At 42.5% G+C, this 12,525-nt stretch overlaps 1 protein-coding gene and 1 long non-coding RNA gene across 2 annotated transcripts; both read right to left on the bottom strand.

Moving 5' to 3' along the window:
• Positions 1–223: 223 nt before the first annotated feature.
• On the bottom strand, positions 224–7,510 carry LOC109404769 (ranBP-type and C3HC4-type zinc finger-containing protein 1-like). The gene is made up of 3 exons (XM_029871388.2): positions 7,261–7,510; positions 6,373–7,197; positions 224–610 (listed from the first exon to the last, which is right to left on the bottom strand). Exons 1-3 carry the CDS (start codon positions 7,294–7,296, stop codon positions 401–403), a joined length of 1,071 nt encoding a protein of 356 aa, XP_029727248.2. The 5' UTR covers positions 7,297–7,510; the 3' UTR covers positions 224–400.
• Positions 7,511–9,837: 2,327 nt separating this feature from the next.
• Positions 9,838–10,734, bottom strand: LOC109409943 (uncharacterized). Its single transcript, XR_009998181.1, has 3 exons — positions 10,385–10,734; positions 10,215–10,308; positions 9,838–10,146 (listed from the first exon to the last, which is right to left on the bottom strand). It is a non-coding gene; the product is annotated as an uncharacterized LOC109409943 (long non-coding RNA).
• Between the last annotated feature and the right edge of the window lie 1,791 nt (positions 10,735–12,525).

Below are 12,525 nucleotides of genomic sequence, written 5' to 3'. Positions count from 1 at the left end.
ATGATGCACATATACCTAATAGGTTGACAGTCAAAATTTGAAAATTTTTGATGCACTCTATGAAAAGTTACAGTATGTTGAACTTTAGTGTGAGAAAAAACAGTTGCCTATCCCAAACATTTTGACCACCCCCTGTATTTACATCGATGTAAATTGATTTTAAAAATTGAAATAATTTTTTATAAGGTTTCATTCTGAAGAATGATTTATTTATGGTATCCATTTTAGTAGTTCACAGTTTCAGTCACATAATGTTCGAATTCAATGCAAATGTGTAGCTACACATTAAAATTGTACTGGGGGGAACACATTATAACAACTTTATGTCATTTCACTCGTAGACAAGTCTTCACGCTCCAAACACTCCGATCTTGCTACTCACGTTTCTGCTTTAATTGCTTTAGTCCCAACGTAGTTCCAGCTTGCATTTACCGCAGACTATATTGTTGCAGCCACCGTTCTTGGTCAGAACGAAACGACATTTCGGACATCGCCTGGCCGTACGAGCTGCGAGCATGTTATCGATTTCTGCAATCGAAAGCCGTCCCTCCGGATTTAGATCTAGTCGGTCATTGTAGTCCTCGCAGGTCATACCGACGGGGTGCAAAGCCTGTTGGGGTCGGTTTAAAAAATTGGTGAGCTATTTTTTTATTTCACAGTGCAGTTAAAATAAAATTGTTCATCATCTGGTTTTGAAAATGCTGAAAATGCGATGAGCAATCGAAAGACAATTCTCTCATCGCCGCATTTTTGTTTTCTGCCGAGATGCCCTATGCTTGGTTTTAATATAGTTATTTATGCAATTAGTTGCAAAAAGATGATTTTTTCAGCACGAGTTGTACATTTATCCAACGAGGCTTGCCGAACATAGGCGACAAAAAAACCTACAGTAGGAATGGTGCAGAGTCCATCATTGATGTGACCTTCTGGAGCCCGGGTCTAAACCCTAGCTCGGACTGGAGGGTCGACCATGGATACACGCATAGTGACCATCTGGCGATTCGATACAGAGTGGAACACGGAGGAAGACGGCCACAGCCGAAGGTCATCGACCGTCATCGGGGATGGCTGACCTCGTGATTCGATAAGCCGGCATTTGTGGAGCGATTGTTTATGGAGAGTATGATGATCTAGTCGGAACCCTAAGCCGTGCATGTGACGCCGCTATGCCAAGGCGATCCCTACCCAGAAATGGACGCAAACCGGTGTACTGGTGGTGTCCAGAAATCGCAGAACTCCGCGCATCCTGTTTAAGAGCTAGAAGGAGGATGCAAAGGGCTCGTACCGATGAGGATAGAATTGAACGAAGCGAGGCCTACAGGGCGGCTAAACTGGCACTGAATAAAGAGATTAAGACTCGTAAGCGGGCGTGCTTCGAAAATCTCTGCCAGGCAGCCAACACGACCCCATGGGGTGATGCCTACAGAGTAGTCATGGCCAAAACGAAGGGCGCGTCAGCACCCCCAGAACGCGGACGAACTCATTGGAATAGCGAAGTCGCTTAAGTTGAACAAGGCTCCGGGTCCGGACGGTATCCCGACATTAGCCATCAAGACGGCCATCGAGGCTAAGCCTGACATGTTCAGAATGGCTATGCAGTAGCGTGGGACACCAAAAGACATTTTACTCCTGTACTGCCCAGAGATGCCAAGAGATGTCAGTCCCATGTCGTTTCTAATGCGAATCATATTTTTGTCTCTCACGAGCTCATTTAAAATAAATTTGATATTTTTCTTGCCTCATATCACAGCTCAATGTTCCACGAAAAGTTTATGCATGAATTGAATACATTTTTCCGAAAACAATTGGAGTTATAGTGCAAAACGTAGGCACCTTGAAAAACAACATGGGACTGACAGGGAGCGGGACATTTGGCATAAAGTCATTTGGCATAACGCCGTTTGGCATAAGGTCATTTGGCATAAAGACATTTGGCATAACGGTCATTTGGCATAATGGACATTTGGCATAATCGAAATGCACCCTTCTTTGTTATGCCAAGTGTCCATTATGCCAAATGACCGTTATGCCAAATGGCTTTATGCCAAGTGACCTTATGCCAAACGACCTTATGCCAAAGGGTTCATTCACAAATTTCATAACGCCAAAATTGGCCTTTCCTGACACCCACCCACCCCTTCGTAACACTATTTATATGGGGAAAAATTTTATTTGTTCGGGCTGTAACACAATGAAGGACACCCACCCACCCCCTCCAGCGTTATGACATTTGTGAACAAGCCCAAATGACTTTATGCCAAATGACACAGACCCGGACTGACATGCGAAGAGGGGCAGTGTACACTTTTTGAGTTCCATTTTGGTCCTATAGCAACTGTGCAAAATTTCAGCTCGATCGGAAAAACTATATTTTAGCGCCAGCCATTTTAAGTTTTCATACAATTTACTATGGGAAAAATCATTTTTTCAAAGAAAAATCGCCACAGGTTGCCCCTTAACCCCTAAAAATAAATCGATGAATGATTTCTGTTGGAAATTTTTCGAGGAACCAATCCTCCGAAGATCGCAAAGCGATCTAAGGCCTGTGGAAAAAGTTATTGACAGAAAACCAAAAGGCATGCCAACGCTGTTTAACATGTAAGGAATAACAATAAATAATAAAATCTCGTCATTTTATCGATCGGGGGAGGCTTAATAACTTTTTCCACGAACGTCGCATCGGTTTGCAGTCTTCGGAGGTCTGATTCCTCGTGAAATTTTCTACAGAAATCATTCATCGACTTATTTTTAGGGATCTAGGGGTGACTCCAAGCGATTTTTCTTTGCAGAAGTAAAATTTCCCCATAGTAAATCGTATGAAAAACTAAAAATGGCGGGCGCTAAAATATAGTTTTTCGGTTCGATCTGAAATTTTGCACAGTTGATATGGGACCAAAGTGGAACTCAAAAAGTATACAGGAGTTTGAGTTTTTCCATTTTTTGTATTTTCCCATATAAACCGTGTACCAGGCTACTATGCAGATGTGCCTAGACAGAGGCGAATTTCCGGAGAGGTGGAAAAGGCAAAGATTGGTTCTACTGCCCAAACCCGGAAAGCCACCTGGCGACCCGTCGGCATACAGACCTATCTGCCTGCTGGACACCGCCGGAAAACTGTTGGAACGGACCATTCTGTCGAGGCTGATGGTCTATACCAAGAAACCCGATGACTCTGGTCTCTCGGATAACCAGTTCGGCTTCCGGAAGGGTCGATCGACGGTGGACGCTATTAGGGCTGTAACCAAAACGGCCGAGATAGCGCTCCAAAAGAAGCGAACAGGAATCCGCTATTGCGCGGTCGTCACGCTGGACGTTAAGAATGCGTTCAACAGCGTCAGCTGGACCGCCATTGAGTGCGCAATACACCACCTAGGAGTCCCGGTTAGCCTATGCCGGATATTGGAGAGCTATTTCCAGAATAGAGTGCTAATCTATGACACCGAGGAAGGCGAGAGGAGCTACAAAATCACCGCAGGGGTACCGCGGGGGTCCATATTGGGCCCGGTACTATGGAACGCGGCGTATGGTGGCGTATTGAGGCTCAAACTTCCACCGGGCGTAAAGCTGGTCGGCTTCGCCGATGATATTACCCTCGTGGTATACGGCGAATCGATAGAGGAAGTGGAACTGACAGCAACTCACGCAATTGGCATAGTGGAGGATTGGATGAGGTCGAGACATTTGGCACTCGCGCACCACAAAACGGAGGTGGTGGTGGTAAACAACCGCAAGTCTGAACAGCAGGCAGTGGTCACCACAGGTGGATGCACGATCAACTCTAAGCGCTCACTGAATCAATTGGGGGTCATGATCGACGATAAGCTGAAATTCGGAAGCCACGTAGAATATGCCTGCAAAAGGGCAAGCATGGCGATAATGGCTTTGTCAAAGATAATGTCAAACAGCTCGGCAATAGTCTCGAGTAAGCGTAAGCTGCTCGCGACAGTAGCGGTCTCCATACTACGGTATGGCGCCGCTGCATGGTCGAAGGCGCTAGTGGTTAACCGAAACGTGAAGCGACTTGAGAGTACCCACAGGCTGATGAGCCTTAGGGTGGTGAGCGCATACCGCACGGTCTCAAAGGACGCGGTATGTGTGCTAGCGGGCATGATGCCCATGGCTTTAGTGGTGGCAGAGGATGAAGAATGCTTCGAGCGACGCGGCATAAGAGGCGCGAGGCGTATCGCCAGAACCTCGTCTATGCTGAAGTGGCAGAGCGAATGGGATTCCTCCAGCAAGGGTAGATGAACACAGGCTCAAACCGAGCGTGTCCAAGTGGACGAGCAGGCCCCATGGCGAGGTGAATTTTCACTTGACTCAATTTCTGTCAGGCCATGGGTGCTTTAGGTGGTATCTGCACAGCTGTATGGGGGCGGATAAGTGGGACTCCGTTACTTCCATGGTTTCTCGAATCGTACTTGAACTACAGAGTAAATGGCGAGCCGAACAACAGCTAGTTGAGTTGGCCCCCCTTCCCCATCCAGGAGCTTGAGTTCAACGGGTAGTCTAAGTACTAGCCAGGACCCGAGCCTCCAGGGGAGAGTGAACTTAAGGCAGTAGCTGATGGAACGCTTACTATTAGGGGCTGTTCATAAACCACTTAGACCAAATTTTGACCATCTCAGACCACCCCCTCCCCCCTCGTAGACTTTCGTCCATACAAAAATGTTAAAATTTGTATGGAGCGTAGACTTTGACCAGACCCCCCCTCCCCCAAAAAAGTCTACGTGGTTTATGAACGGCCCCTTAGAGTGTACTCATGTACGGTCCCCCCCCCTTCTCAAAGTCATCCCTAACGGGCGTACCGCGAAGGTAAGGAAGAGAGAGAATGAGTTTTTAGTGGGTCGATCCCCACATCACCCGAGGAACCACCTCTTGGGTATCTGTTGCAGATTTTTTCATTCTATAAAAAAACATGCTGTTGCGCGTGCATCTGCTTGAGGCGACGGAGAGAGTCATGACACTCACATGAGCCGTATCCAAGTCAGGATGATTGTAGCAAAACAAGGGTGACCGGGTAACTATGATGGGATTCTATCTTTTCTGGTGTTAGCGACTGTAGAAAGAGCGAATCAGAAACCGCAGAGACAGGGTGATAGGGGCTGTCCATTAATTACGTAAGGGATTTTTTGCGATTTTTCGACACCCCCTCCCCCCCCTTGTAAGATTTTTTGTATGACAACCCAAAATTTTTTGTATGGCGCGTAAGATTTCTCAAAACCCCCCTCCCCCCATAAACCCTTACGTAATTAATGGAAGCCCCATACAAGTTTGGTGTTCAGCTTTTTTGTGACTTGTACGCTGATGCTTCGCGACACTGGTCACATCTACTCGGAATCGCGTCGTCAACGAATGTTTTTTGTGCTGCTGCTTCTAACTCTACGTCGGTTTGGCTGATCAAATCAGAATTAGAATCGCTTCTATTCTGGTTCCCTCTGCCGAACAGACATAGGAGCAGCCGTCGAATAGACAAATGGATACGGAAGAACATTAGTGCTTCAGGAAACTTGTGAAAAGTGTACCATTGCAAAGGTGCCGAAAAGTAGTACTTTTCGGCACTTTTAAAAGTGCTGAAAAGTACATACTACTTTTCGGCACTCTTGAGATAGTCAAGAAAAGTAGGCCAATTCTGCACAGTTTCGGCAATTGAAAAGTGCAATCTTTTGGCACGTAATTGCAAAATAGTTATTTATGTAACGAGTTACAAAAAGTAGTTTTTTTCAGCACGAGTCGTACATTTATCCAACGAGGCTTGCCGAGTTGGATAAATACGAAGAGTGCTGAAAAAATCGAGTTTTGCAACGAGTTCCATACACAATTTTATGCATTGATTTTTTTTCATTATACAACTCATTTGAGTTGCATAATGTTCATAATGCAACTCAAATGAGTTGCATAATGAACATTATGCAACTTTTTTTCATTATGCAACTCATTTCAGTTGCATAACGAACCGGTACGGAAAAGAAAGGCATTATGATACTGAAATGAGTAGTATAAAATAGAAATTATAATACTGAATTGCATAAATGTACGACTCGTGCTGAAAAAATCAACTTTTTGTAACTCGTTACATAAATAACTATTATGCAATTCTATATTATAATTTCTATTTTATATAACTCATTTTAATATCATAATGGTCATTTTTTCCAAACTGGTTCATTATGCAACAGAAATGAGTTGCATAATGAAAAATAGTTGCATATGTTCATAATGCAACTCATTTGAGTTGCATTATGGACAAGCCTCGGTTGGATAAATGTCCGAGTCCGACTCGTGCTGAAAAAATCAACTTTTTGCAACTCATTTACATAAATAACTATTATTCTACATATGACAGCGCATTTACGGCATGATCTAAATACTCACATCACATAGCAGGCAGCTTCGAGCATCGCACAGCGGACACAGAAAAACAGTAACATCTTCTTGATCGTCCAAAATGCACCATCCATCGCATTCCGGGGTCTTGCAATGGAAAGCGTTAGCGGTTGAGCTCTCGGCCTGCTTCAGAGACCGCTTCAAGTAGATCCCGTAATCGTCCGGGCTGAGAAGGGTTCGAATTTCGCGGTCTTGGATTTCGGTTTCGCAGGAACTCGTTCGGTCCTTATAAGGACATCGGACCACCACATCGTCGGCATGCTTAATGGAGTTGGCCAGGCATTCACGACAAAAGCAGTGAAAGCAATCGTGCAGGATCACACCTTCGCACGTTTTGAACTCTGCGAAGCATATTGGACATTCAAATGGTTCGGGGTTCGGCACAACGTTTCCATCGGTCAATGTCAGCAGGAGATCCAGATCTGCTGGCAACGCTCGGTTATCTCGATTACCAGTGGCGTGCTCTAGTGAGTTGGCAATGTCCCGCAAGGCGCTTGACTTACGTCCCATCAATGCGCGATACTCTTCAGCATTTAAGAGCACTTCAAGCTCCCGTTGCTCCAGGTTTCCCACGCACTCGTACTTACCCCGAGGATAAGGGCATCCGGTGGTATTGGCCCCCAGAAGGGACGTCCGCAGACAATCGGTACAGTAGGTATGCAAACAGTCGGCTAGTACCACTCCGGAACCGGCGCAGGTCATCGCGTCGCAAAGGTGGCACAAGCTCGGATCGACGTTACGAATCAATGCCTCTTGGTTCTTGGTTAGGGACAGAAGCTGCTCGTAATGGCTGCCTGGGGAGGAATTTGTTTTCTGTGAAATGAAGCAGAGTGAAAGAATAAACATATTAAATTCTTAAAGATAATAATTATTTACCGAATCCATGGTTTGAAAAAAAAAAATCTTTTTCATTTAAATTTAAAAAACCAAACAGAAACACGCGAGCAAGCACGCGAGCGTCAGGAAGATCATCAGTCACACGCTTAATGTAAATTACACAGAAAATGTGTGAAACATAAAAAAAAATCGCGTTGTGTATTTGAATAGGGTCTATCCTCAAAACGCCAGGGAAGATTCAAAAATTACGTCCATCATTTTTTGGGATTTCTAGACCCCCCCCCCTCTGTCACGCTATTTTCCTATACCTAATACACGTACTGTCACACTTTGCTAGACCCCCCCCAAATGTCGGACGTAATTTTTGAACGTTCCCCAACATTCAGAAAATTCGATGCAATTTGTGAACAAAGCTCCGAGCAAAGCTCTTGGCCTCGCCACACTGAGAAGATTTTCCGTATAACTATTATGTGTGAAACTACATAATTTTTTGCAATTTGGCATCACCTTTAAAAACCATGTTCGGAAACATAATTTTTATAAAGTTTAACACAAATGAAATTTATGCGTGAAATTAAATGAATTTCAAAAGCGTGGTAAATAAAATTTATGTTTGAGGCTTATAACATTTATGCATAAGCAGTATATAACTATTATGTTTCAATTTTGCATAAAAATCATGTTTCTAACCATAAACAAACGAAAACAAACAATTTTATCAAAATATTATTCTTCTTTATTGAAACAAAATGAAAAGCAAGTTTTCGATGGTGCAGGATCCTCTTGCGGTTGTTGTACTCCTGCAGCTTCTCAATCCAGTGGACGGGGCTTGGAAGTTCCAGACGTCTTGCAGCGAAACCAAAAAACATTTTTGTGTAGCTCAATCCCGAACATTCTTTCGAATTGGCCTTCGAAAGAGAACCAAGTGTGCACGAAGCGGGATTCCTCCAATCGTTTCTGTCTTGTATCCAATGTTTCTGTCGAATGGCTTGTAGTCCAGAGGTCCGGTTCGGTCAATTTGAGCAGCACTACAAAACACAAACTGCAATATTTAATATATATAACTTTTTTAATTTAAGATGCAAGGTTACCTTGACAATTCTGCAGGCGAATCAGAAAAAAATGCTGAGGTTTTTGTGTCGCTTGGAAGTTCGGTGCGAGGCTCGGTGATGAACATGATGGCGTTATTGGTGGCCGTTGGAAACTGAATCGGCCAAAGTTAAAAATTATATGTGAACAGGTATAATTTTTAACTATAAGAAGAAACTTATATCTGTTATGTTTGATCAAACATAAGAGTTATGATTAAGGTCCATACGCCTCATGAGTTACCTCATCAAAGCTAAATAGACTTGCATAAACATTATAGGCACACAATTGAAAATAACGATCACAATGTCTTATAAATTGTATAAAAAATAGCCTTATAATCTCAAAGTTTGGATTTTTATCAGTGATCAGCCACACACTCAAGGGAAGATTCAAATATTACGTCCATCAATTTTTGGGATTTCTAGACCCCCCCTCCCCCCACTGTCACGCATTTTCCCTATACCTAATACACGTAGTGTCACACTTTTGTAGACCCCCGCCCTCCCCCAAATGTTGGACGTAATTTTTGAACGTTCCCCAATCCTGAATTACATGTTCGGTACTTTTTTGACGAAAATATTGTTCGTGCAGTTGAAAATCGGAATTTTTGACACGCGAAAATCGATGTTTCTCCTAAACCGTGTGTCGGACGTACGTCGGGCACAGTGCGCTGGATACAGGGCCAGGTCCGCTGTCCAGCGCACTACGTCCGACGTTAGCTTTCACGAACGGATTTTGAGAAAATTCGATTGTCGGGTGTGGGGAAACTTCGGGTTTCAACCGCGACGACAATATTCTCCGTGCAGTTCCCGCATAAATCCGAACCACACGAAAACATCATCAATTGGGTTCTTTAGGGGTATCCGGATTATTTCATAATCGGGTTCTCCGTCCAAAAATTAGTCGAAATCCAAAATTTCATAATTTTTGGTGTCCGGGAACTATTTTAAAATGCATTTAAAGTTTGTATGGGGAAAATTTTTTGTTCGGGCCGAACTGTCATTTTATCGATTGAACTGTCATTCTATCCACGAAAATTAGAATTGTTTTGTTAATTTAACCATCAAAACACAGGTATTGGAATCCAATAAAATCACGTTATACTCAGAAAAATGAGCTCTTCCGATTAGGCTATAGAAAATAGCAATGTTTTATTCATTGAACAACCCAATTATGGTTTATATTCCATTTTCAACCATATCCAAAACGGTGAAACCAACCATAAGCGAACCACTGCTGGATAAAGTTTCAACCATACTGGTTTTGGTTTTTGGAAACCCGACCATACGAGCAACGGGTCGTTAAGAATGTTTACCATTTCAAAATTGAATTTTTCTCATACTAATTTTGTTGGTCGACAGTAATAGTAACATAGTAAGTGAGGTTGAAAAAGTTTGTGTGGGACAATTGCATGAACAGTATAGATGGTGTTCTACCATAAAGCAGAACAGTAACCGATGTGGTCTATATAAGGCTAGCTATTTTTTTTACAATTTAAGAAAATCGAAGAAAATGCAATGAAAATATGTTTCAAATTATTTAATCCTGAAGCAGTTGTTTGAACATATTGTAATGAATTTGTATAGGATCACTTCGGCCGTTTTCAGGAAAAGCATTCTGATGTGGCGGAGAAGCTTCGGGAATATTGGTTGAGGTCGAAAGCTAAGTAGGAACCGTGCTGGTGTCCTTTCGTTGAGTGGTTAATAGCGAGCGGATTATTCGTATTCCGTTGTTGTGTTTGGCAGCATGCTGATGGGTAGAAATTCGATCTCATTGCCTTGAAGTGTAGAATAATTCAGCTCATTACCGGGAAGACGTTATCTGCTTTGCTTTCTGAGAATAAATAAGAGATGGATTTATAGTTTCCCTCTCTGTAACATGCATTTAGATGTAAACCTTACCATCAATAAATTCGCTGCCGTTTTCCACCGGAATGAACAGCATCCGTGGGGTGATTACTCTTCTCAATCTAGCCGCGAGGTGCCGTCGGAACAACTGTTTAAATGGTTTAAATAGAAAGTAAAAATGGTCAACCACAATGTTATTTGTTGTTTTATTTGTTCATACTCACCATCTTTTGCCAGGATACCAATTCAGTGTCGTTCTCGGTGTTGGTTTTTCGTGCAAATGCAACTCGAAATAAATCTTCACAAAATATTCCCGAAGAAATACATCGCTAAGTGACAGTTGAAAACATGAGGTGCAGACCGATAGTAGCCACAATGGTTGAATTGATTTATCTTATAGTTGGCTAAATTATGCACTGTAAAAAAATATATATGAACAACATTCACAATAGTGAACATTTTGCGCAGAGTTGTAATATTGTTTTACCATAGTTTTTGAACCATTTAAAAACCTTACCAGGATATGGTGACAGTACCTCGAATGTTCGTAGAACTGTTTGAACTGTTTCATCAATGGTCAATTTCTATGCGGGTTGAAACTCGGAATTTTCGACTAGCGAAGTTGGATTTTTCTCCAAATCCGTGCGTCGGACCTAAAGCATTCAGTACACGCTTTGCCAATATGCGCAATATTTAGCTACACGGACAGAAATGTTGTCTGATTAATATAACTTTTCCTATAGTTCCCTCAAGCTTCAATGATATTCTTGGCATAACTGCTTAAAATGATTGATTCATAATGATTTGATGTCTGCATCAAGCATATGGTTCGTTTGAATCAGCATCATTGCACACCAACCATCAAATGCCTCAACCAGGCATATATGGCATTACTTGAAGCCTTGCTTGAACCCGTGTCGACCGAGCCCCCTGGCTGCGGTAATTTTTCATCATGGCGGCGGTAGTGCAAAGAGACGATGACGATATTGTCATCTTGTTTTTATTTTGTTATAAATATAATAAACCGAAGTGCAAGGATGAATTCTTCCTGGACGGATTCCCCCGGACATTTTGCTAGCCAAAAAAACACGTATCCTGCTGGGAGAAGCGCAAAACCGGATGGATGCCAGGTGAACTTCGTCATCGACGACAGTCTGCTGGTGCGCCATCACTTGATTTATCAGATCAGTAGTGGCCGATCATATCACGGAGAGTTCACCCCATTGAAAGTCCCAATGACGGACGGCGTGACGATAATGCCTCAGCGCTGGTGAAATTCCTGGAAGCCTGCCACAAGCAGACCAAATCCCTGACCAATTACTTCGCCCTGTGTGGCCTGCACTTTCGGGTCGATGCCGCCAGAAGTTTCTTCACCAGCTAGCAAAAAGGGTGGGATTGTAAGAATCGGTGGCGATCAGTGAGGGTGGAAGGTCAGTTTTTTGTTGCTCCTTTGAGAAAATAAAGAATATACAAGGAAACATTTTTGCTAACTAAACATTTCTGTAATGGTGGTATTTAGTACAATGTGTTACAATTGGAACAAATTGCACTAAATACAACCATAATAGAAATGTTCATCCCTCATTAAAGATTTTTTTGATTCTAGAAATGCAACATAACCTCATTTGAACGAATGTTTGCGATTGCTCAAAACAACCATCCGATATAGTTAGTTTGAGCCTCAAGTTTAGGGTTAAGTCAAGTATAAACGTGCTTGAATCTACCATGATAATAAATGAACTGTCAGATCATTAACAATAACTATTGTTGATGTAAGCATAATATGATTGAGTCAACCATTTTTGTTACTCTAATCAGTGCATCTATTTTGATCATTTCAAGCATCTGTTATGCTTCGCCCTACGGTAATATGCGTAATACAATCTCAAAAAAGGATTATATAAAAGTCAGTGCACAAATATGCTTGTTCGCGACCGGAATATGATTGACATAACTTTATTTTTTTCTCCGTGTATTTGACGTATCAGACGTTAGCAGACGTTTGCCGTTTGGCTATTATTTGTCAATGGTCAGTACACGTATGACAAACAATTGGCAAACTCACATTTGCACATGTTTGCCACTCGAGTACTGATCGGAGTTGCAAACATGACCAAATGTTTGCTATATTGCCTTAAGTGTAGTACGCACCTGAAAAGTACTGTGGAAAAGGATAGGACAAGAAACGGTCAAGAAATTATTGCTGACTGCACCCCAAATTGGACTGACACAATGTTATTATTCAGTTCTTGCTCACTTGTATTTAATAAGCTTAAAATGAGAAGCTCAGGTGAGCTGGTTTTGTTTACGAAGAGATTTGTGCCCTCAAAATCGTGAGTAGGTGCCGAATTCGGCCATTGTGGTG

This window comes from Aedes albopictus, chromosome 2, assembly GCF_035046485.1.
Source record: "Aedes albopictus strain Foshan chromosome 2, AalbF5, whole genome shotgun sequence".
NCBI lineage: Eukaryota > Metazoa > Arthropoda > Insecta > Diptera > Culicidae > Aedes > Aedes albopictus.
This window is presented reverse-complemented; position numbering and strand designations above follow the sequence as displayed.